At 45.4% G+C, this 25689-nt stretch overlaps 1 protein-coding gene across 1 annotated transcript in view; it reads left to right on the forward strand.

Annotated features, from left to right (window-relative positions):
* Nucleotides 1-244: 244 nt before the first annotated feature.
* Nucleotides 245-25689, forward strand: part of LOC133361017 (uncharacterized) — a 60445-nt gene continuing 35000 nt past the window's right edge. The window contains exons 1-2 of the mRNA XM_061579902.1: nt 245-269; nt 13916-14298. Coding sequence (XP_061435886.1) covers nt 245-269; nt 13916-14298 — 408 coding nt within the window. The remainder of the gene's footprint in view (nt 270-13915; nt 14299-25689) is intronic.

Raw genomic sequence — 25689 nt, forward strand, 5'->3', positions numbered from 1 at the left:
AATTTGGCTGACCCTCGCAGGACAGGTTACATTGTGATGCCCCTAAAATTGATTTAAAATTGCATGGGCGCAGAAAGAAAAGGTCCCCTGGGCCAACCGCAATGAGTTACTCCAACATTAGGGGGAGGACAGAGGGCAGAATATTAGGCAGGAAAAGCGCAAGCGCCCTTCCAGATAATGGGCAACAAGGGACAATTGGTGGTCGGCGACCGCCGCCGGGGACTAGGATTAGGCCACGGTAGAGATGGTCGAGAGGGACGACGGCACAGGTAAGCGCACAATTGGCTGAGCGATACGACATCACCCTGGGCCTTGGAAGTTTTGAGAATGAAAAGAGTAGCCCAGGACAATTTTAAGTCTCGTTTTCAACCTCTGGGCCGCCAAGACCCACTCCCTGCCGTCCTGCCTCCTCAAACCGCTCGCAGCAACCATGTGATGCCAGTGAGTGCTGCTACGAGGCAGCGATAGGTAAAGTTTTCTCTCGTCCTCCTCCCTCCGACTCTCACAGCATCCATGCGATGCTGTGAGTACAGCTTCGCTGTACACGGTAGGACGTTTGAGTGACTGGGTTCGTAGGAAGAGCTAGGCTAAGCTCTTCTCGCTAAATATTCCCCCCCAGGTAGTGTGTATTTGCGTCATTGATAAACTTTAGTACAGAGTATCGGTGCGGTGTGATTTCTGTGTGGGTCGTAATCTGAGTGTATGTGTGATGCGTGCATGTATTAAAACCATAAACGGCCGCCGACGCTCGTGCATCCGTGCAGCCGTGCTGCCTGAATATTGGGGCAGGGGCGGGTTGAGTTAAAATCGTTCGCTGACGCTTGAGCATGTTCGCGCGACAACAATAGCAGTAACGACGAGGCGTGCGCATGTATTAAAACATAAATGGCGGCTGACGCTCACGCATCCATAGAGCCGTGCCGCGTGAATATTAAGGGTGTGGGGCGGAGTTCTTTAAAACCGCTCGCAGACGGTCGTACGTGTTTATGCGCGTGTGTGTGTTAAATTGATCGCCGGCAGGGGCGCGCGCGTGCTCGCTGCCGCCGTAGCATTAGCGTTAGCATGTGTGCGTGTGTGAAATAACCCCGTGCAGCGGTGAGCCAGCGATTTATCGATGTCTCTCAGAGGGGGCGCTAACACGGGGGGGGGGGGGTGTGCTGATAAAACGGATGGCGGGGGCACGGTGGGGGCTCAGCAGGGGCTGATTGACGCGGTAGAGGAGAGAGTGTAGGAGGGAGTGGCGGGGGCAAACGTTGTGCCCCATCTGCCTGGCGAGGGCAGTTGGGTGGACGTCGGCCCTCACGGTTACTTGGATTCATCCTGGGATCTCAGCAATGTGAGCGCACTGCTCTGACATCTGAGCTGCTCGGCCACCTCTAATTCCAACTGATGACTGCACCTGCATTTTTGTCTGTCTACCAGCCTGCATATAGATCAGTTGCACGTGGCGATATCAGCACTGATCATGGGTATTTTCTTCACCAACCGGCAGTGACCCACACGGTGACATCTGCTCTGTTATCCCGATATCCCAAAAATAATAGAGGCCTTCATTCAGCCTTGGATTGAAAAAGGGCAGAATTACTTTCGTCAGCGCTGCCATCACCACATCCACTTTCTCCTGGGAGGTGCGAGCCTCAGATAAGATGCGTGTGCATACTTCTACAATGCAAAAACACACTTTTGCAATGTGTTGCACACTTCGCTTGCGACTTAGCGGTTGAAAATGTAGCCACAATAGTGCGCAAACAATGCATGTGAATTATTTGTTTATAGTGTGCTGCACGTCCCGTTTTTAATTAAGTTATCGTTGACATATGTATATTGAACTCCTTTCGCAGCGCGCACAGCCAACCGTGTCAATCCAGCAGCGGATTTTAATGAGGCAGAATCACTTTCCTCAGCACTGCCACCACCACATCCACTTTCTCCTGGGAGGTGTGAGCCTCAGATAAGACGCGTGTGTAAACTTCTACAAGGAAAAAAACACAGTTTGCAATGTGTTGCACACTTCCCTTCCGACATAGTGGTTGAAAATTTAGCCACAATATTGTGCAAACAATGCGTGTGAAATATTTGTTTATAGTGTGTTTTTCGCTCTCAAAAGATGCTGGCTGACACATTTAGCATTTTTTTAGATTAAAATTTGCTTTGCATTTAACTCTTAGTTTGTTGAGCCGATGCAGCACGGATGTATAATGCTCTGGGTTATGTTATGCTAAAGGTTATTTAATTATATAACTACTTAAGTAAAATATACTTTTATTATATCGGCTCTTTTTCAGACGCAACCTGGCCACAAATTATAGCTCGATGAAGGGGATGATCATTGGAAAATGTACAGGAGCCAAATAATCTAGAGGCATGTTTTTTTAAACGTGAAGGGAAACTGGAGGACCCAGAGACAAATCCACACAGCCACGCGGAGAACATACAACCTTCAAATATACAGCTAGTGTAAGGGTCTAGATCGAACCCACACCCTCCTGCATACCAGGTGAGGGAGTTAATATCTCGCAATCGCTGTGCCCCGTATATATTGGGGTTTTAATTACAACTATCTGCATCAGGCAACAGCCAGATGTGTGCAGAAATCCTCCCGTTTTATTCCTTAAATCGAGGGAGAGATGTGATGGCATCAGGTAAGGCCCACTGAGCTATATGCATGTAGCTCTTTTTCAGAAGCGACCTGGCCACATATGATAGCTCAACTAAGTGGCGTATCACGTGGAAATATATAGCAGCCAAATAATCGAAATGCATGTTTCTAAACGTGGTTGGATAACCGGAGAAATCTGAGACAAATCCACACAGCTACGGGGAAAACATGCAAACTCCCAATATACAGCATGCATCATGGTTGGGATCGAATCCACGCACCCGTGCATACCAGGCAAGTGAGATGACATCTCGCCACCATTGCATCCCATATATGGTGTTTTTTCGCCATTATTCAAATATACGCGAAAGGTGTTTTCCCAAAGAAGTTTTACCTGCGAATATTCTTACAGTATGTCTTTGGTAACCTTCCTATTTTGAATAACCATCATTTGTGAAACTATTCAAATTACCAGGTAAGGCCTACTGAGCTACTTAACTCAATAACGGAGGGGACCTGGCCACAAATGGCAGTATAGAGTTTGTGGGGGGAACGTGGTCGAAATTCAGTATGGAGGTTACATAAAAGACAAGGGACAACACTCATAGATACGTAGAAGCATTAATCGTCACTGCTTATTCTGTTAGCAGGTAGCTCTCCCTTCTCGTCAACGGGGGGCGGAAGCGCTATCACACCAGTGTTAATGACGATGGCCCAAGGGGCCAACGACAATCCCTGGGAAGTGGATCCTGGATGATGTCACCTTCCAGAAAGTTCTGGAAGGGAGGCGTGGCTCGGGTGGAGCAAGCCACGAACCAGTATATAAGCCGGACCTCTCAAGGGTCATCTCAAGGCGAAGACCGAAGACGGGACTAGCAGTAGGACCCTGGACCCCAGGCTCCGCCGTCCTTCTCAGGGCTGGAGCTGAGTGGCCAGTGGCGAGACCCTGGGGCTGCCCTCTCCTGATGTCCTTCTGAGGCCCGGTCTGAGCAGACCAGAAGTCAGGACCCATACACATTGGCACGGTTGGGTCGGGCTAGCCTCTCTTAGAGCCCCCTAGCCTGGAGGGATACAAAGACGTGTAGGGTGGTCCCAGTGTTAGGCGGCCATGTAGCCCAGAGGCCATTCACCTCCTTAGGTATCGGGTGGAAGGGGCCGTTACCCTTTCGTGTTAGGGACCTGTACCAGGATTGTTAATAAATATCGTGTAGCCTCACAAGAAGTTCTCCTCCAATTATTTACCCACTACACATATAATGAGAGGGAGGTCTGAACAAGGAAGGCGAGGTTGTATGTTTGTATGTTGAACTTATTTTGCAATGTACGTAACCAACCATGCTCATCGAAGGTGCGGGGGAATGACAACAAACTAAACACAAAAATCAGTTAAAGAAATGCTTTTCAATCTCGCAATGCAGTGACATTCTTTGTTTGATGGTTAGCCAAAAGCCGCTTTGATGATGACTGAAGATCGCGTGATGGTTTATATTCCTTGACGAAATCAGGTACTGTGATTCATTTGTGGCAAGAACTGTGTGTAATGAGTGCGACCTTAACAGGACCCTGCGGGGTGGGCTGGTAGGAACGAATAACCAAAGAATATAAACATAATGTATTATTACACTTGTTTAGCCAGGAAAGCCCCACTGAGTCAAAAGGTTTTTGTAGGGTCCTGCCAAGTGTTTGCAGTAGGGGGCGATGTTGCTACACCTAATCGGACCATACGAAGGGAGAGATTGAGGCCTAGTTCTAGGCTTTAGGCCTAGCTGTAGGCTTTAGGGCGCTGTGAGTTAATTTTTAATTTAAATGTTTTAATTATTTATGTAAAAGCTTTAAATTTAAATGTTTCTATTTAAAAACATGAGGGAATGTAACATTGTTAAACATTAACTCCCTTTCACACACGCGGGGGTACGATACGAAGGGAGAGTTTCAGGCCTAGTTCTAGGCTTTAGGCCTAGCTGTAGGCTTTAGGGCACTGTGAGTTTTTTTATTTAATTTCAAAGTTTTAATTAAAAGCTATCTCAGGGAACTATAAGGGAATGTTACACGTGTTTAGCCAGGAAAGCCTCATTAATTTAAATGTTTTAATTAAAAGCTATCTGAGGGAATTATAAGGGAATGTTACACTTGTTTAGCCAGGAAAGCGTCACTGAGTCTAAAGGTTTTTGTAGGGTCATGCCAAGTGTTTGCAGTAGGGGGCGATGTTGCTACACGGACGGACGGTCGGACGGACGAAATAATCTATTGGTGGCTGGTCCACTTTGTTCCTACCAGTATAATCTTTTCATCCAGCAACCAAAAGGCAATGCAGCTCAGTCAGTACTGGATAGACATCATCGGATCTTGCAGTAACCGTCACGACATACGTCAAAAATGGCATACATGCGTAACATGCTGCAACTTGGTAATGTTTTTGGCAGACGTCCCATAAAGTAGTGAGTTGCAATACTAGAGCCTTGCTGATACCATGCTACATGCCACCGTGTTGGCTATGTCACTTCTCAGTAGTGGTCGAATGTGTCGTAGAAGCCTGATCTGCATATTTTAGAACCTGACGATATTTTGCACGTGATTATCAAACGACATATTCTGGTCGAGTATGGTACCAAAGCTCTTTAGATGAGTAGAAAGCCGAATCCTGAAGTCTACGACTGCCACACCAAATCCTCCCACAATGTTTTTCGTCTGAGCTTAAGTGCCAACCAACTGAACCTCCGATTTTCCTGGATTAAGCAGCATTTTGTTCCGTGCAAACCACACATGCACTGCTCGTGTGCAATGTTCGAGTTTACCGAGGCTCTCCATATCTAACTTTGATTTTACTGTGGTGTACAATTGTTTATCATCAGCCTATTGATGGATTTTGATGTTATGTGATGAGATGACATCGTCAATCGGAGAGATGTATGTTAACAAGTAAACCCGTAAAAACAAAGTTTTTCACTATAAATCATTTATATGCGTGGCAGCGAACTTAATATAAAGGATTTAAAAAATATATTCGCCTGTGGAGGACGCGGGGATCGATCCCGCGACCTTTGGCATGGGAAGCGAGGGCGCTACCAACTGCGCTACTCCGCCACGACCTGTGGAGGGGTTACGCTCTGGGCTCTTATACTGTGAATGAGTTCTATTTGAATATATGTAAAATTAATTCGTTTTGCCTAAAAAGTGTAAAATTTTGGGAATTTTTTTTCACGAACATTAATTGTCTCGCACAACGAGTCTGTGTGGAAAATGTCAGCTCGATTGGATCACGGGAAGTGGGTTAAAAAACGACCGAAAGATTTGCATGGTCGTAAGCAAGAACACAAGCAAGCAAGCACGCAAGCAAGCAAGCGAACTTAATATAAAGGATTAAAAAATATATTCGCCTGTGGAGGACGCGGGGATCGATCCCGCGACCTTTGGCATGGGAAGCGAGGGCGCTACCAACTGCGCTACTCTGCCACGGCCTGTGGAGGGGTTACGCTCTGGGCTCTTACACTCTGACGTTCAGCCAAAGCCATGAATGCGTTCTATTTGAATATATGTAAAATAAAAATTTTTGCCTAAAAGTGTAAAATTTTGGGAATTTTTTTTCACGAACAATAATTGTCTGGTACAACGAGTCTGTGTGGAAAATGTCAGCTCGATTGGATCACGGGAAGTGGGTTAAAAAACGACCGAAAGATTTGCACGGTTCTAAGCAAGCAAGCACGCGAACTTAATATAAAGGATTTAAAAATAGAAAGAGCCCGAGTACGGACCCCTTTGGTACATCAACTAGGCATGACATTGGCGATGACTGTTCTTTACACAGCTTGACGAACTGTGATCGACCATGTAGGTATGGCTGAATCTACCTCAGTGCTGTGCTCAATATACTGAACCTTATCCTTAGCTACCCGATGAGTATCTCATGGTCAATGGTGTCGAAGACGGCTCAGATATTGAGACCTACTAACCCTGCGGTGCACCCATCATCCATAATCTTGACCTTTGAAATCGTATTCAGATTTGAGATTGGGTGATAGTTTACAGGGTCACTTTGGCTCAAGCCAACTTTTTTCAGGAGTAGTGTTACCTGCGCCATTTTGAACTATTCTGGGAAACAGTCGTCGCTGAACGAAATATTTCAGGTGGACAATTAGCAGCGCAATTACGTCTGAGCACGATTTGACAATCGACGTGAATGTAGTTAAGATTTTGGCAATCTTTTTGGTAACGTCTGCTATGTATCGTAACGTGATATATCGTTTGGCATTGTTGCTGCATTGGGGTTGTTGGCTGTATTGGTACTGTTGCTGTTTTGTTGTAGCTTCCTCCCCCCAGCGCATCCCCAGCTCTTTCAGCCTCCCACGTCCAGCCCCGTCCACTTCCCGCCATCCTAGCTTCACGTCTCCGCCTTCTAGCGTCCACGCAACGCTCCCCTCCCCCTACGCCCTCCCTTGCTCCTCTCCCCTCTCTTACCTATATAGCCTCTTACCACGGCATCTCTGTTCCACTTCAGCAAAAAAATTCTCACCAACCCTTAAACGCCAACTCTTAAACACAACCCTTAAACACTAACCCTTACAGGCCAATCCTTAAACGGAAATAATTGTGTTTAAGGGTTTGCGTTCAATGGTTTGCCCTTAAACGCAAACCTTTAAACACAGCCCTAGACGACAACTCTTAAACACCAACCGTTAAACACCAACCCTCAAACCCCAAATCTTTAACGCCAACCCTTAAACACCAACTATACACAGGAACCCTTAAACGCAAACCGTTAAACGCCAATCCTCAAATACAACCTTTAAATGCCATCTCTTAAAACCAACCATTTAAAAGCCAATCCTTAAACGGCAACCCCAAAATCCAACCCTTAAATAACAACACTTAAACACCAACAATGAAACGCCAACCCTTAAACTCATTTTTTTAAACATCAACCCTTAAACGCCCAACCTTTAACGCCAAACCCTTATACACCAACCCTTGAACGCCACCCCTTAAACGCAAAACCTTGTGTTTTAGAGTTTCCGTTTAAGGGTTGACCCTTAAACGCCAATCCTTAAACGCAACCATTAAGCACCAAGGCCAACCATTAATCGCCAACCAGTAAACAATAACCCTTTTAAACCCCAATCCTTCCTTACAAACACACAAACCCTTAAAGTCCAAACCTTTAACGCCAACACTTAAACACCAACCCTTAAACGCCAACCCTTAAACGCCAACCCTTAAACGCCAACGATTAAACACCAACCATCTAAACGCCCACCTTTTGAAACACCAACCCTTAAACGCCAAACCTTAAATGCAAACCCTTAAACGCCAACCCTTAAAAGCCAACCCTTAAACGCCAACCCTTAAACGCCAACCTTACACACCAACCCTTAAACGCCAACCCTTAAACTCCAACCATTAAACGCCAACCCTTAAACTCCAACCATTAAACACCAACCCTCAAACATCAAACCTTTAACGCCAACCCTTCAACACCAACCCTGACAGGCCAACCCTTCAAAGCAAATCATTGTGTTTAAGGGTTTGCCCTTAATACAAACCTTTAAACACAGCCCTTAAACAACAACTCTTAAACGCCAACCCTTAAACACCAACCTTGATAATGCCAACCCTCAAACGCCAACCCTTAAATGCCAACCCTTGAAAGCCAAACGTTTAACGCCAACCCTGAAACACAACCCTTAAACGCCAACCCTTAAACGCCAACCCTTAAACACAGTACCCTTGAACACCAACCCTTGAACGCCAAACGTTTAATGCCAACCCTGAAACACCAACCCTTAAATACCAACCCTTGAACGCCAAACGTTTAACGCCAACCCTGAAACACCAACCCTTAAACACCAACCCTCAGACACCAAACCTTTAACGCCAACCCTTAAACACCAACCTTGCACACGAACCCTGAAACGCCAAACCTTAAACGCCAACCCTTAAACGCAAACCATTAAATGCCAACCCTTAAAACACCAACCCTCAAATACAACCCTTAAATGCCAACCCTGAAACTCCAACCATTTTAAAGCCAATCCTTAAATGGCAACCCCAAAATCGAACGCTTAAATAACAACACCTAAACACCAACAATGAAATGCCAACCCTTAAACGCCAACCCTTAAACTCCTTTTCTTAAACACCAACCTTTAAACGCCCAACCTTTAACACAACCCCTTAAACGCAAATCATTGTGTTAATCACCATCCCTTAAACACCAACCCTTAAACCTCAATCCTTAAACACCGACCCTTAAATACTCTTAGTTCTTTCGGTAAAGTCACGTAGGTAAAAAATGAAATTAATAAAAATAAAACAATAAAAATCACGACGTTTCGGAGGCAACACAAGTCTCCGTCATCAGGTGGGACCGTCACAGCCAGATTTGCTGCATCAAGTGAGGCAAGGATTCAAGATGTAATCCCTTAAATGCAAGTTGAGGGGGGGAGGAGAGGGGGGGGGGGAGCTCATCAGAATGTGGTAGCCAATGAATGGAACGTATCGGGAGGGACGGGGATGGGGCTAAAAGAAGGCACGAAGTGCTACGTAGAACGTATCGGGAGGGGGAGGGGGGCGGGGCCAAAATAATGCACGAAGTGATACACGAAAGTCGGTGACGTGGACGTGGTTGTGCGCAAGCAACTATTGTTGCACACGCCAACGTATTGGACGAAGTTACCTACGTGACTTTACCGAAAGAACTAAGAGTATGAATCCTTGCATTCACGAAGGCTTCAAATCTAGAACCAACCCTTAAACCTCAACCCTTAAAAACCAACCCTTGAACGCCAAACGTTTAACGCCAACCCTGAAACACCAACCCTTAAACACCAACCCTCAAACGCCAAACCTCTAACGCCAACCCTTAAACACCAACCTTGTAGACGAACCCTGAAACGCCAAACCTTAAACACCAACCCTTAAATGCCAACCCTTGAACGCCACCCCCTTAAAACCAACCATTTAAAAGCCAATCCTTAAACGGAAAGCCCAAAAATGCAACCCTTAAATAACACCCCTTAAACACCAGCAATTAAACGCCAACCCTTAAGCGCCAACCCTTAAACTCTATCTCTTAAACACCAACCCTTAAACGCCCAACCTTTAACGCCAAACCCTTACACACCAACCCTTGAACGCCACCCCTTAAACGCAAAACCTTGTGTTTTAGGGTTTCCGTTTAAGGGTTGGCCCTTAAACGCAAACCCTTAAATGCAATCCTTAAGCACCAACACCAACCATTAAACGCCGACCCTTAAACGCCAACCCTTAAATGCCAACGCTTAAACACCAACCATCTAAACGCCAAACCCTTAAACGCCAACTCAAACAAAACCATTAAGAGCAAACCCTTAAACACAACCCTTTAAACGCCAACTCTTAAACGCCAACCCTTAAACGCCAACCCTTTAATGCCAACCCTTAAACACCAACCGTGAAACGCCAACATTTAAACACCAACTCTTAAACACCAACCCTTAAACACCAACCCTGAAACATAAAACCCTTGAACGCCAACCCTTAAACACCAACCCTCAAACACCAACCCTAAAACGGCTACCCTTAACCTCCAGCAGTGCATACCGATTGTCGTGGTTCCTGTAATCACTACAGCAGTGCATAACGACTGTGGTGGTACCTGGTATGACTACAGTAGTGAATACCGATTGTCGTGGTAGCTGCTTTATCTACAGCAGTGCAGACTCACTGTGGTGGTACCTGCTTCCACTACAACAGTGTATACTGAGTGTGGTGGTTCCTGCTATGATTACAGCAGTGCATACCAACTGCGATAGTTCCTGCAATCACTGCAGCAGTGTATAACGACTGTGGCGGTACCTCCGTTAACTACAGCTGTGCATATCGACTGTGGTGGCACCTGCTATGACTGCAGCAGTGCATACCGACTGTGGTGTAACCTGCTTTAACTACAGTAGTGCATACCGAATCAGGTGGTACCTGCTATCACTACAGGAGTGCATACCAACTGTGGTGGTAACTGTTATCACTGCATCAGTGCATATCGACTTTGGTGGTACTTGCTATCAATACAGCAGTGCATACTGACTGTGGTGATTCCTGCTATCACTAAAGCAGTGCATACTGACTGTGGTGGTAACTGCTTTAACTACAGCAATGCATACCAACTGTGGTGGTACCTGCTTTCACTACAGCAGTGCATACTGACTGTGGTGGTGCCTGCTATGACTACAGCAGTGCATACCGACTGTGGTGGTTCCTGTTATCACTTCAGCAGTGCATACCGACTGTGGTGGTGCCTGCTATGACTACAGCAGTGCATACTGACTGTGGTGGTAACTGCTTTCACTACAGCAGTGCATACCGACTGTGGTGGTTTCTGTTATCACTACAGCAGTGCATACTGAATGTGGTGGTATCTGCTATCACTAGAGCAGTGCATACTGACTGTGGTTGTACCTGCTATGACTACAGCAGTTCATACCGTCTGTGGTGGTACCTGCTATGATGACAGCAGTGCGTACTGACTGTGGTGGTCCTGCTTTCACTCCAGCAGTGCATACCGACTGTAGTGGTACCTGCTTTCACTACAGCAGTGCATACTGATTGTGGTTGTACCTGCTATGACTACAGCAGTTCATACCGTCTGTGGTGGTACCTGCTATGACTACAGCAGTGCATACCGAATGTGTTGGTACTTGCTATGATGACAGCAGTGCGTACTGACTGTTGTGGTCCTGCTTTCACTCCAGCAGTGCATACCGACTGTAGTGGTACCTGCTTTCACTACAGCAGTGCATACTGACTGTGGTGGTACCTACTATGACTACAGCAGTGCATACCGACTGTGGTGGTACCTGCTTTCACTACAGCAGTTCATACCGTCTGTGGTGGTACCTGCTATGATGACAGCAGTGCGTACTGACTGTTGTGGTCCTGCTTTCACTCCAGCAGTGCATACCGACTGTAGTGGTACCTGCTTTCACTACAGCAGTGCATACTGACTGTGGTGGTACCTACTATGACTACAGCAGTGCATACCGACTGTGGTGGTACCTGCTTTCACTACAGCAGTGCATACTAAATGTGGTGGTACCTGCTATGATTACAACAGTGCATACTGTAGTGGTACCTGCTATCACTACAGTAGTATATGGTGACTCTATAGCAGTATTTATCGACTCTATAGCACATACTACTAATCTGACAGAGTGCCGTCGTGAGGCCTAGTCCCGTGCAGAGCCCCCGTTCTTGCCTAGATTTCCCAGCCGGCCGAGGTGGTACCTTGGCAGGCTGTGGGCTGGGCCGCTACCCTTGCCCTCCCCTACCATCCCTCTGGCCGCTCTACAATGATTTATCTAAGTGCTATAATATTAGTATCTACCGACCCTATACGTAGTAAGTGCACACATTGGGGTGGGGGGGGGAGAGAAGAGGACATGACACTTTGCAGAATTTACCTCAGGGTTGTGTCTTATTTTTGTGCATTTTTAACGCGAAAGATAAAATTTCACCCCCTCCCAACGAAGGCATGTGCGTTGCTAGGGGGCAACCCCTGTCAGCTAAATTGTTAATTTAACTACTTTCAAGTTGACGGATGGTAAAAAGGAATAGCGCTGGCTCACCACGGGGCTTATGGCATGGTACCTGGCTACTTTTTTTAAACGTCAACCCCGCGGTTCGCGAGCCAAATCCTTCGCAAGTTTCATCCACAGACAGACAAATAATGCCTTTTTTAGGTCAGATATGTATGTGTGTTAGGGCAGTGGTGAGTGTATGTGTGTGTTACAGCAGTGGTGATTGTAGTACAGCAGTGGTGAGTGTGTATTAGGGCAGTGCGGTAATACTAATCACACATTTACCCTCACCATACAGTCGTTAATGAAGTAGTTTTTTAACAGTGCGTTGTCTATGTACGCTGTGAAGGTTTCAATGCAAAGCCCAGAGGCACAGTCCATCACCACGGGACCCGCATTCCGCCCGCATCGCATAACGGCCAGAGCCGCATTCCCACTGTACCGGTTGAGCGAAAATGTCCTCCGGTCACGCACATGGCTACGGGCGAGCTGTGTGTGTGTGTTAGTGAGTGGGGAGCGGTGGTGTAGCGGTTAACGCGCTGCGCTATGAACCCGGCGACCCGGGTTCGATAGTGTAGCGGTTAACGCGCTGCACTATGAACCCTGCGACCCGGGTTCGATAGTGAAGCGGTTAGCGCGCTGCACTATGAACCGTGCGACCCGGGTTCGATTCCTGCTCACGGAGGAACACCAGTGACGATTATCTGAACCGGTCCTGGGCCTCCCCTAGGTCGACTCAGCCTAAAATGAGTACATGGTGCAGTGTGTAAACATCATCACTGGGGAGACAAAGGCGGTTGGGCGTGGTGCTGGCCACCCACCCTCTCGTTTATCTTCCGGCCTTCATAGGTGCTCGCTAACAGCACTTGCCCCTACAGTCTGTTAAGGCTATATGGGGGATCTTTGTACTTTTAGCTTTTTTCTGTAAAAAGAAAAGGAATTAAAACGAAAACTGAATAAAATGAGTAAAATTTTTTTTTATAAAAACAACTAAAATAAATAATTTAAATATTGTTTTCATTTTATTAAATGAATACATATTTTAATTTTAATTTATTTTATTTTTTACCTACGTGACTGACTTTACCGAAAAAACTAGAAAGTATGGATCCTTGCAGTCACGGTAAACTTCAAATCTGAAGGGGGATCTTTGCCTTTGTGTTTCAGTGGGGAGCGGTAGTGTAGCGATGAGCGCACTACACTACGAACCCGGCCACCCGAGTTCGATTCCTGCTCGTGACCAACACCTGTGACGATTATTTTAATGGTCCCGGGCGTCCCCGAGGTCGTCGACTCAACCTCAAATGAGTACTTGGTGCGATGTGCTTACAGTGTCACTGGGGGGAACAGGTGACCGGGTGTGGTGCTGGCCACCCACTCCCTCTTGTGCCATTCCGGCCTTCATAGGTCCTACTCGCTAACAGCACTTGCCTCAATAGTCTTTGAAGGCAAAATGTTGATCTTTTTATTTATGTGTGTGTCGGTGAGCGTGTGTGTCAGTATGTGGTACAGCGGAAGTGTAGCGACAATGAATGTGAGGCATAGCCCAGACGAAAAACACATCTGGGCCACCCATTCCCCCGCCCATGGCGTGGATGGGTGGAGGGCCAGATCGGACCTCGCACCTGGCCGAGGGCGTAATTGCTCAGTCACGCGACACCTCCTATTCTGTCTCTTCCTTCTCCCCGCCTCTTCTATCTCCCCCATCTCTTCCTCGAGTCTCTCTGTCGGCCCTGGCTGTTGCCCCCACGTGCTTCGCGCTCCACAGCAATGGCTTCAGACTTCTCCTGCTCCATTTGCCTGGAGTTGTTCAAGGTCCCCGTGAGTTTGAGCTGTGGCCACAGCTTCTGCAAGTCGTGCATAGAGAGCCACTGGGCAGTGCAGTCAGCGAAGGCCAGGTTCACCTGCCCCGAGTGTCGTGAGATGTATTACCAAAAACCAAAGCTGAGCAAGAATATCCTTCTTGCCAACATCGTCGCAGATTTAAATCAAATTAACATCGTCCCACGCCCAGGGAGGAGATGCAAGCGGCACGGGCAGGGCCTGGGCCTCTACTGCAAGACGGACACACAGCTGATCTGCATGGGCTGCATGGGCGACCACAGGAGGCACGACATTGTCCCAGTGCAGGCGCAGCGAGGGGAGAAGGCGGTGAGCAGAGCCTCTGATCCACGTCGCACGTGCACCCCAAGTCGCATAATCGGCCTACTGCATTACAGTGCCCTGCTGTATTATAGTGCCCTGCTGTGACTAGTCATTGTTTGATAGATGTGTGTGTGTGTATTTGTCTATGTTTGGCGTGGTGCCGGCCGTCCACCGTCTCGTGTGCTGTGCCGACCTTCATATGTACTCTCTTACAGTACTTGCCTCAAAAGTATGTTAAGGCTATACGGGCGATCTTTGTATGTGCCTGTATGTGACGTCCACTGCCACATTCCCACAGAACCGGTTCAACGAACATTCCATACAGTCACGCACCCGGATATAGGGGCGAGGTGTGTGTGTGTCAGTGAGTCCGCCATTGTGTGTATGTATGTATGTTGAATTTATTGACACCATAGGTCGCCAACCGTGCTAAACTAAATGCAAACAGCAGTTTTAAAGAAATGTGATTTTAATCTAGATTTAAAATTGCATAGCTCCAGTGACTTCCTAAATTGGAACGAAGAGCATTACAAACGACCACAGATGTGAATAAAAAACGCGGGATGCTGTGACCGTCTTAATTTGATGGCTAGCCAAATGCCTCTGCGAAAATGACTGGAGTTTGCGTGATGGTTTATGTTTCTTGACGAGATCAGCAAGGGCCAGGTGCGGTAGGAGACTGCCAAACCACAGGGAGTGGATCTTATTTTGGACAAAAAACGATGGTAGCATGGTGGTGAGATGTCGGAAGCTGTAATAATAAGAATGCATTTTATTTATCTTGCGCGTTTCCCATGCTCAAAGCACTGCTGCTCATCCCTTCCTACTGGATCCCCTTACCCCTATCTGATGCGCTCCACATTTTTTCCTCTTTAAAATACAATTTTTACTTTCTCTTTACCGCACTCAATTTCCTTCCCCATGATTTACTGTCCCTCAGCTTCCTGCTCTTTTTTCTTCAATGATCTTGACTGTATCCTATCTACTCTTTCCAATTGCTTCTCCATTAATTCTACTGGGTGACTTTAACCTAAATATTACATCACCATCCACCTCTGCTTCTCTACTTATTGGCTCTTTCCACCTCCATCTCATCCCCTGTCCCCCAACTCATTCCTCTGGTGGAACACTCGATCTCATCTTCATTTCCAGTTGCTCAGACTCTAGTCCCCTCGCCCTCCATCCGATCACTTACTAATGACTGTGACACTTCTAGTCTCCCCCCCGCCACCTTCCTCGCCTTCCCATGCAGCTCCTCGCCTCCACCACAACCTACACTCCCTTAGCAACTGCACACTTATTCCATTGGTATCCTCATCTCTTCCCTCAATCCCTGATTTCTCTTCCCTGCTTGTCCTAAATTCAGCACTTTCTTCCTCGTTGAACTCGCTTGCACCTCTACTCCCTTTTTACGCTCAAGCCTCAGCACTGGCTCATGAGCAGGGCACATCTGGAAGACCTCACCAACTAATGATTGCCATTCCTCATACTTCCCTACTTTCAAATTACACTTCTGCTCTGGATGCTGTTCACCAACCGTACTTTATTTCCATAATTTCTTCCCTATCTTCGCACCCTGCTCTGCTTTTCAATACCCATAATTCTCTGGTCCACCCATGCTCTACCGCACCTGTCACTTCCTCTTCTTCCCCCTCTCCTGTGGTCTTTTCCAACTACTTCACGACCAAGATCGACCACATTCGCTCCTTGCTCACTGCGCAACCCCCTGATATCCCTGCACCTAGTGACTCCTCCCTGCCCTACCCTACTACTACCTTTTCCTTAAATGCTTTCTCCCATCTTCTTGTTTCTTTCGGTAAAGTCACGTAGAAGGGAAGTAATAAAATAATAAAAATAAAACATAATAAAACAATTCTCACGACGTTTCGGCTACAACGCAAGCAGCCGTCTTCAGGTGAAGAATGAGACACTACCAAACTAGGAGCTTATATATAAGCTGCATTGGGGGTTGAAGAGCGCCTTAACAAAAAGAATGTGCATGTGAAGAGGAATTTAGCATATTCCTTCTGGAGCTGTCTACCATAATCTCAAAAAACTGCCCACATTTTCCTCCCTCGATCCCATTCCACCTTCTCTTCTTCCATCCATTCTCCAATCCATTCTCCCAATTGTTCTTCAAATTTCCTTGGCTCATTTTAACTCTTCCCTCTCGTCCAGCAAATTCCCCAACCCTTCCAAAACCACCATCATCCAACCGCTTCTCAAAACACCATCTCTAAATCCTTCTGTCCCCGCACACTATCACCCTATATCCTTGCTTCCTTATTTCTCCAAACTTCTAGAACACTTAGTGTACTCCCGTCTTTCATCCTACATCTCTTTCCAATTGCTGTATCCCCTCGACCAGTCTGGTTTCTGCCCTCTCCACTCCACTGAAACTGCCCTCCTTCACACCCACAATCACCTTGGTACTTGGTCCCCTTCTGTTCTCCATATACACAACTTTCCTAGAGTCTATTATTTCTTCCTTTGATATTTCTTATCACCTCTTTGCTGATGACACTCAAATTTCCTTATTTTCCAATTCATTCACCCCCAACTTTCTCTCTGCATCGCATCCTGTCTGACAAGCCTGGATGACCCAAAACTTCCTTTCCCTAAATCCTTCCAAAACCTAGGTGCTTTTCTTTCCATCCTCCTGCTCATCCCCTCCTGCACCATCCCCCCCCACCCACTCAAATTCTTCCACCCTCATTCTCGGTGTTCCCTTTCATTACACTCTTTCCTTCACTTCCCATACTGCCAATACCACTCGCACATGCCATTACCATCTGACAATCAGAAATATCTGCACCCTCATCACTCCCACCGCTGCCAAACTCCTCATGCACTCCCTTGTCTTCGCTCGTCTTGATTACTGCAACTCACTCCTCGTTGGTTTCCCTGCTTATGCCTTTATCCCTCTCCAACACATCCAAAACGCAGCGACACACGCTGTACTCAACCTTCCCTACATGTCTCACTGCTCCCCTCTCCTTCAACAATTTCACTGGCTTCCTGTTTATCGCCGCTGTATTTTTGAATTCCTCACCCTAGTATTACAAGCTTTGCATGGTCTTGCCCCCCCACCTCTCCTCTCTCATTTATTTATACGTCCCTTTACACCCCTCCGATCTGAATCTTCCCTTCTTCTCTCTCTCCCTCCACCTCCTTGCGCCCAATCTCGATTTAGTGCTTTCTCTCTTCTTGCCCTGTTACACTGGGACAAACTCCCTCTCCACATTAGACTTTCCCCCTCACTTTCCTGCTTTCGCTCTGCCCTTAGGTCCTTCCTCTTTTCTATTGCTTTTTCTCTTCCACTGCCTCTAACCCACTCACAGTCCCCCCGTCCTCTTCCTCTGACGTCTCTAGTTCCTGACCCAGCTCTGACGTCTCGCTTTCTCCATGTGCACCTAACCACGTCTCTCTCTTAGCCCTCCACCGTGCTCCTCAATCGCCCAAAATATCCAGCCACCAGAACCTCTGCCGCTACCACCCTTCACCTACCCTCATTCATGCCCAGCAATAGCACCTATCTATCCCATCACTTCACACATATTTCCTCATACCCCGCTGCCTCTCATTCATGTTGCACCCATATGTCACCCTTATTCACCATCACTTTATTCCCCTACCCATGCAACATCAGCTCCTTACCCATGTCTCTCCATCCATTCCATTACCTTCCTCACGAACAGCCATTCCACCCCATCTGTTCCTCCCTTTTAGCTCTTTTGTGTACCGCCGTCAGTTTGCATTGTAAAGCGCTCTAAAAAGGGCGCTATATAGTTTAAATAGAATAGAAGTAAGCAGAGGTGAGGAATGGTGATGGTTGCTTATGCTTCCACCAAAGATGAACATCAGTGGAGGGATGCAGGAAAAGCCATTGTGTCAGATGCCTTCTATGACCTCATATCACAGGTGCTAAAGTAGCCCTTCGGGATGGAGTCATCCTGTTAGGTGACTTTAATGTCCGAGTGGGTCATGACACTGGCACCTGGGCTGGAGTGGTTTGAAGCAAGGCTGTAGCCATGGAGTCAACATTGGGGGGGACCAAATCTTCCAGGGGGTCTGGGGGTCCCTCCCCAGAAAAAAAAATCTTAATTTGAAAACAAAATTTCTGCCATTTACTGCCTAAAATATTAAAAAATTCACTAACACATAGGATGGATTTTTTTACAATAATGTCTAATAGTGTATTGTATTACATTGCTGTTTTTTTCTTTATTACCTTTTCTTGTTTCATTGTATGTAATGACAGGGATTAGGGATTAATAAATTACAACCATAACCACAATAATATAAACAGAAATCTATTTTATAGTAATATATGCACCTCCTGCTTCTCCACCCGTTCATTCATCCGATCGAACTTTTCATTGAAGGAGAATAGGATGCAAGTATTTTCTCCCAATTTAGAGTGAAGTTCTTGGATGAGCTGAAGGACGTCCCTATCCGTTTCCTCAGGGCTTGGTGTGTACGGAGAGCCTTCTTCCCCAGTACTTGCTCCGCCATTAGGCTCGAGGGGGAGCGAGGAGACTCAGGCTGCTGCCACGGCAATTACCGTGTTGGGCCTGCTCTGGGACGTCAGGGGCACCAGTGGAGGAGATAGGGAGGAGGAGACACCAAATAACTGCAGTTCGGGAGGCGAGGGGGAAGTCAGGGTATAATAATAAAACGTGGCGCTGCAATACAGGCCCAAGCCTACCCTGTTTCCTGCTCCTGCTGCTCCTTTAATAGTCTATGATGTTTAACGGGTAAAGGGAGGGTTACATTTTCGGAGAAAACAATCTCATGAGAGCCCACCGAGTTGTAGCAATGATCGGCAACGGCGGATAACTCAATTTTGCCGTGTTTCAAATCTGACTTGTGCTCGCGGACACGATCAGAGAATGACGTTTCGTTTCCCCAATGTAACAGTTACCAACTAAGGTGCTCTGCAAGCCTTCTGGCTACCATCAATAGTTTGTACACGAAGCCTTTCAGATATACAAACACAGACATAATTTCAACCGTGATGATGGGTACAAACTTAGTAATCATTGGAAAGATGTTATCAACCATGCAAAAAAGATTTAAATACACACTTTTGGACCATCTTATCTGACAGGCACTATTTACTTCACCGAGTGTTAACATCCCTAACGTTTAACAGTACTCTGTATTGTCAGCCAACACTGGTATAAACATGGGCATTTCCACTCCTTTTCTATTATGTACATCCACAGTTACTTGCGCAACACGTCCCTGACCACGAGTCCATTCATCCCACAGTGACTTGCGCACAAACAGCATAACAAAGAGCGGCTTAATCGTATCTAATTCATTTACCCACCCAACAGTATAACAAAAGCAGTAATTGACCACTTCAAAACTCCTCCTCCCCCGCTGCCCTTCCTGGCTCCTCCCCCCTTAACCACTATATAAGGTACAGATATTTTGCTGTAACGGTTTCACCTGAAGACGGAAGCTTGTGTTGCCACCGAAACGTCGTGATTTTTATTGTTTTATTTTTATTAATTTTTATTTCATTTTTTACCTACGTGACTTTACCGAAAGAACTAAGAGTATGAATCTTTAAAACTAGTTTTGGCCACTGGCTCTCCTTATTGTTATTACTATTTGAAAGGACTTGCTCTTGACTTTAATCACGTGATTTTCCCTAATCGTTAGGTAACCTGCTGCTCTAACCAGCTTGAACTTTTAAAGATAAACCCCTCTTCATTTCAATCGGTAATATGCCGAGTATATGGGTTCATTTCTACTTGTTATAATATCAGTCAATCTACAATCAGCCTCATTCTGAGCGAGTCCTCGATAGTATAGTGGTTAGTATCCCCGCGTGTCACGCGGGAGACCGGGGTTCAATTCCCCGTCGGGGAGAGCTACACTTTTTAAAAGTTTTGGCCACTGGCTCTCATTCTTATTACAATTTAAAATCACTTGCTATTTTCTTTTATAACGTTAATTTCACCAAACGTCAAATCACCAGCTGCACTTAAAAGCCTCAACTTTTAAAGATGAATCCTGCTTCATTTCAACTGATTATTTATTGAGTATTAGAGTTTATTTCTAGTTATAATTTCTGTCAATCAAAAATCTGCCCCACTCTGACCGAGTCCCCGATAGTAAAGTCGTTAGGTTCCCCACGTGTAACGCGGGAGACCAGGGTTCAATTCCCCGTCGGGGAGAGCAACTCTTTTTAAAATGTTTTGGCCACTGGCTCTCATTGTTATTACAATTTAAAATCACTTGCTTTTCCCTTTTATAACGTTAATTTCACCAAACGTCAAATCACCTGCTGCACTCAAAAGCCTTAACTTTTAAAGATGAATCCTTCTTCATTTCAAGCTATTATTTACTGAGAATATGAGTTTTTTTTTGTTATAATTGCTGTCAATCACGAATTAGCCCCACTCTGACCGAGTCCTCGATAGTAACGTCGTTAGTCTCCCCACATGGAATGCAGGAGACCAGGGTTCAATTCCCCGTCGGGGAGAGCAACTCTTTTAAAAAAAATGGCCACTGGCTCTCATTGTTATTACAGTTTAAATATAAAATCGCAAGTCTGTCTGTCTGTCTGTGTGTGTGTCTGTCTGTCTGTGTGTCGCCGGACCATACGCAGTTTCATTGGACGAAATGTGAGGGATTTGCGAGACACGATTGGTCCGTTTGGTTTTCCAAGGCGGTTGCCCCTGGCAACGGGTAGCGACGCATTCGCTGCGGGGTGGACGCCATTTTTAATTCCCGTTAAAAATATGTGCACGCATTAACACGCGACTCTGAGGTAAATTCATCAAAGTTTCACGTCCTCTTCATTCCCCCCCCCCCCACCCCAATGTGTGCAATTACTATTATAGGGTCGGTAGATAATAAAATTATGGCGATTAGACAATATTATTGTAGCGCGGGGGGGGGGGGGGGTAACGGCCCCAGTACCCAGCCTCAGCCGGGTGGGCAATTTAGGCGAGGCCGGAGGCTCTGCACGGTACTAGGCCTCGACACCCCACTACACTATAGGCCGTACATATTACTGCACAGCGGTCGAGGAGATCGTGGCTGGGGGGGGGGGGGCAGGTGTAGCAGCCCATCTGTGTATATATGTAAGGTTATTAAGAAATATATTTTTCACCCGGGCAACGCCGGGTACTTCTGCTAGTTACAGTTTAAAAGGACTTGCTCTTGACTTTAATAACGTTATTTTCACCAATTGTGAAGAAACCTGCTGCTCTAACCAGCTTGAACTTTTAAAGATAAACCCCTCTTCATTTCAAACGGTAATATGCCGAGTATATTGGTTCATTTCTACTTCTTATAATTTCAGTCAATCTACAATCAGCCTCATTCTGAGCGAGTCCTCGATAGTAAAGTGGTTAGTATCCCTGCCTGTCACGCAGGAGACCGGGGTTCAATTCCCCCGTCGGTGAGAGCAACTCTTTTAAAAAAGAAAATGGCCACTGGCTCTCATTGTTATTACAATTTAAAATTAATTGCTGTTCCCTTTTATCACGTTAATTTGACCAAACGTTGACTCACCTGCTGCACTCAAAAGCCTGAACTTTTAAAGATGAATCCTTCTTCAATTCAAGCTATTATTTACTGACAATATGAGTTTTGTTTTGTTATAATTGCTGTTAATCACGAAATAGCCCCACTCTGACCGAGTCCTCGATAGGAACGTCGTTCGTTTCCCCACATGGAACGCGGGAGACCAGGGTTCAAATCCCCGTCGGGGAAAACTACTCTTTTAAAAATGTTTTGACCTCTGGCTCTCCTTATTGTTATTACTATTTGAAAGGACTTGCTCTTTAATCACGTGATTTTTCCTAATCGTTAGGTAACCTGCTGCTCTAACCAGCTTGAACTTTTAAAGATAAACCCTCTTCATTTCAATCGGTAATATGCCGAGTATCTGGGTTGATTTCTACTTGTTATAATATCAGTCAATCTACAATCAGCCTCATTCTGAGCGAGTCCTCGATAGTATAGTGGTTAGTATCCCCGCCTGTCACGCGGGAGACCGGGGTGCAATTCCCCGTAGGGGAGAGTAACTCTTTTAAAAAAGAAAATGGCCACTGGCTCTCATTGATATTACTATTTAAAATCACTTGCTATTCCTTTTTATAACGTTAATTTCACCAAATGTCAAATCACCAGCTGCACTTAAAAGCCTCAACTTTTAAAGATGAATCCTGCTTCATTTCAAACAATTATTTTTTTGAGTATTAGAGTTTATTTCTAGTTATAAGTTCTGTCAATCAAAAATCTGCCCCACTCTGAACGAGTCCCTGATTGTAAAGTCGTTAGGTTCCCCACATGTAACGCGGGAGACCAGGGTTCAATTCCCCGTCGGGGAGAACTACTCTTTTAAAAATGTTTTGGCCTCTGGCTCTCCTTATTGTTATTACTATTTGAAAGGACTTGCTCTTGACTTTAATCACGTGATTTTCTCTAATCGTTAGGTAACCTGCTGCTCTAACCAGCTTGAACTTTTAAAGATAAATCCCTCTTCATTTCAATCGGTAATATGCCGAGTATATGGGTTCATTTCTACTTGTTATAATATCAGTCAATCTACAATCAGTTGCATTCTGAGCGAGTCCTCGATGGTTTAGTGGTTAGTATCCCCGCCTGTCACGCGGGAGACCGGGGTTCAATTCCCCGTCGGGGAGAGCTACACTTTTTAAAACGTTTTGGCCACTGGCTCTCATTGTTATTACAATTTAAAATTACTTGCTGTTCCCTTTTATCACGTTAATTTCACCAAACGTTGACTCACCTGCTGCACTCAAAAGCCTGAACTTTTAAAGATGAATCCTTCTTCATTTCAAGCTATTATTTACTGAGAATATGAGTTTTTTTATTATAAGTGCTGTTAATCACGAAATAGCCCCACTCTGACCGAGTCCTCGATAGTAACGTCGTTCATTTCCCCACATGGAACGCGGGAGACCAGGGTTCAATTCCCCGTCGGGGAGAACTACTCTTTTAAGAATGTTTTGGCCTCTGGCTCTCCTTATTGTTATTACTATTTGAAAGGACTTGCTCTTGACTTTAATCACGTGATTTTCCCTAATCGTTAGGTAACCTGCTGCTCTAACCAGCTTGAACTTTTAAAGATAAACCCCTCTTCATTTCAATCGGTAATATGCCGAGTATATGGGTTCATTTCTACTTGATATAAGTTCAGCCAATCTACAATCAGCCTCATTCTGAGTGAGTCCTCGATAGTATAGTGGTTAGTATCCCCGCCTGTCACGCAGGAGACCGGGGTTCAATTCCCCGTCGGGGAGAGCAACTCTTTTAAAAAAGAAAATGGCCACTGGCTCTCATTGTTATTACAATTTAAAAGGACTTGCTGTTCACTTTATCACGCGATTTTAACCAAACCTTGAGTCACCTGCTGCACTTAAAAGCCTGAACTTTTAAAGATGAATCCTTCTTCATTTCAAACGATTATTTAATGAGTATTAGAGTTTATTTCTAGTTATAATTTCTGTCAATCACAAATCTGCCCCACTCTGACCGAGTCCCCGATAGTAAAGTCGTTAGGTTCCCCACATGTAACGCGGGAGACCAGGGTTCAATTCCCCGTCGGGAAGAGCAACTCTTTTTAAAAAAAATGGCCACTGGCTCTCATTGTTATTACAATTTAAAAGGACTTGCTCTTTACTTTAATCACGTGATTTTCCCTAATCGTTAGGTAACCTGCTGCTCTAACCAGCTTGAACTTTTAAAGATAAACCCCTCTTCATTTCAATCGGTAATATGCCGAGTATATGGGTTCATTTCTACTTCTTATAAGTTCAGCCAATCTACAATCAGCCTCATTCTGAGCGAGTCCTCGATAGTATAGTGGTTAGTATCCCCGCCTGTCACGCGGGAGACCGGGGTTCAATTCCCTGTCGGGGAGAGCAACTCTTTTAAAAAAGAAAATGGCCACTGGCTCTCATTGTTATTACAATTTAAAATTACTTGCTGTTCCCTTTTATCACGTTAATTTCACCGAACGTTGACTCACCTGCTGCACTCAAAAGCCTGAACTTTTAAAGATGAATCCTTCTTCATTTCAAGCTATTATTTACTGAGAATATGAGTTTTTTTTATTATAAGTGCTGTTAATCACGAAATAGCCCCACTCTGACCGAGTCCTCGATAGTAACGTCGTTCGTTTCCCCACATGGAACGCGGGAGACCAGGGTTCAATTCCCCGTCGGGGAGAACTACTCTTTTAAGAATGTTTTGGCCTCTGGCTCTCCTTATTGTTATTACTATTTGAAAGGACTTGCTCTTGACTTTAATTACGTGATTTTCCATAATCGTTAGGTAACCTGCTGCTCTAACCAGCTTGAACTTTTAAAGATAAACCCCTCTTCATTTCAATCGGTAATATGCCGAGTATATGGGTTCATTTCTACTTGTTATAATATCAGTCAATCTACAATCAGCCTCATTCTGAGCGAGTCCTCGATAGTATAGTGGTTAGTATCCCCGCCTGTCACGCGGGAGACCGGGGTTCAATTCCCCGTCGGGGAGAGCAACTCTTTTAAAAAAGAAAATGGCCACTGGCTCTCATTGTTATTACAATTTAAAATTACTTGCTGTTCACTTTATCACGCGATTTTAACCAAACCTTGAGTCACCTGCTGCACTTAAAAGCCTGAACTTTTAAAGATGAATCCTTCTTCATTTCAAACGATTATTTAATGAGTATTAGAGTGTATTTCTAGTTATAATTTCTGTCAATCACAAATCTGCCCCACTCTGACCGAGTCCCCGATAGTAAAGTCGTTAGGTTCCCCACATGTAACGCGGGAGACCAGGGTTCAATTCCCCGTCGGGAAGAGCAACTCTTTTTTAAAAAATGGCCACTGGCTCTCATTGTTATTACAATTTAAAAGGACTTGCTGTTCACTTTATCACGCGATTTTAACCAAACCTTGAGTCACCTGCTGCACTTAAAAGCCTGAACTTTTAAAGATGAATCCTTCTTCATTTCAAACGATTATTTAATGAGTATTAGAGTTTATTTATAGTTATAATTTCTGTCAATCAGAAATCTGCCCCACTCTGACCGAGTCCCCGATAGTAAAGTCGTTAGGTTCCCCACATGTAACGCGGGAGACCAGGGTTCAATTCCCCGTCGGGAAGAGCAACTCTTTTTTAAAAATGGCCACTGGCTCTCATTGTTATTACAATTTAAAAGGACTTGCTCTTTACTTTAATCACGTGATTTTCCCTAATCGTTAGGTAACCTGCTGCTCTAACCAGCTTGAACTTTTAAAGATAAACCCCTCTTCATTTCAATCGGTAATATGCCGAGTATATGGGTTCATTTCTACTTCTTATAAGTTCAGCCAATCTACAATCAGCCTCATTCTGAGCGAGTCCTCGATA

Source organism: Lethenteron reissneri, chromosome 70 (assembly GCF_015708825.2).
Source record: "Lethenteron reissneri isolate LAM-NWPU_2019-01 chromosome 70, ASM1570882v1, whole genome shotgun sequence".
In the NCBI taxonomy this organism is placed as follows: domain Eukaryota; kingdom Metazoa; phylum Chordata; class Hyperoartia; order Petromyzontiformes; family Petromyzontidae; genus Lethenteron; species Lethenteron reissneri.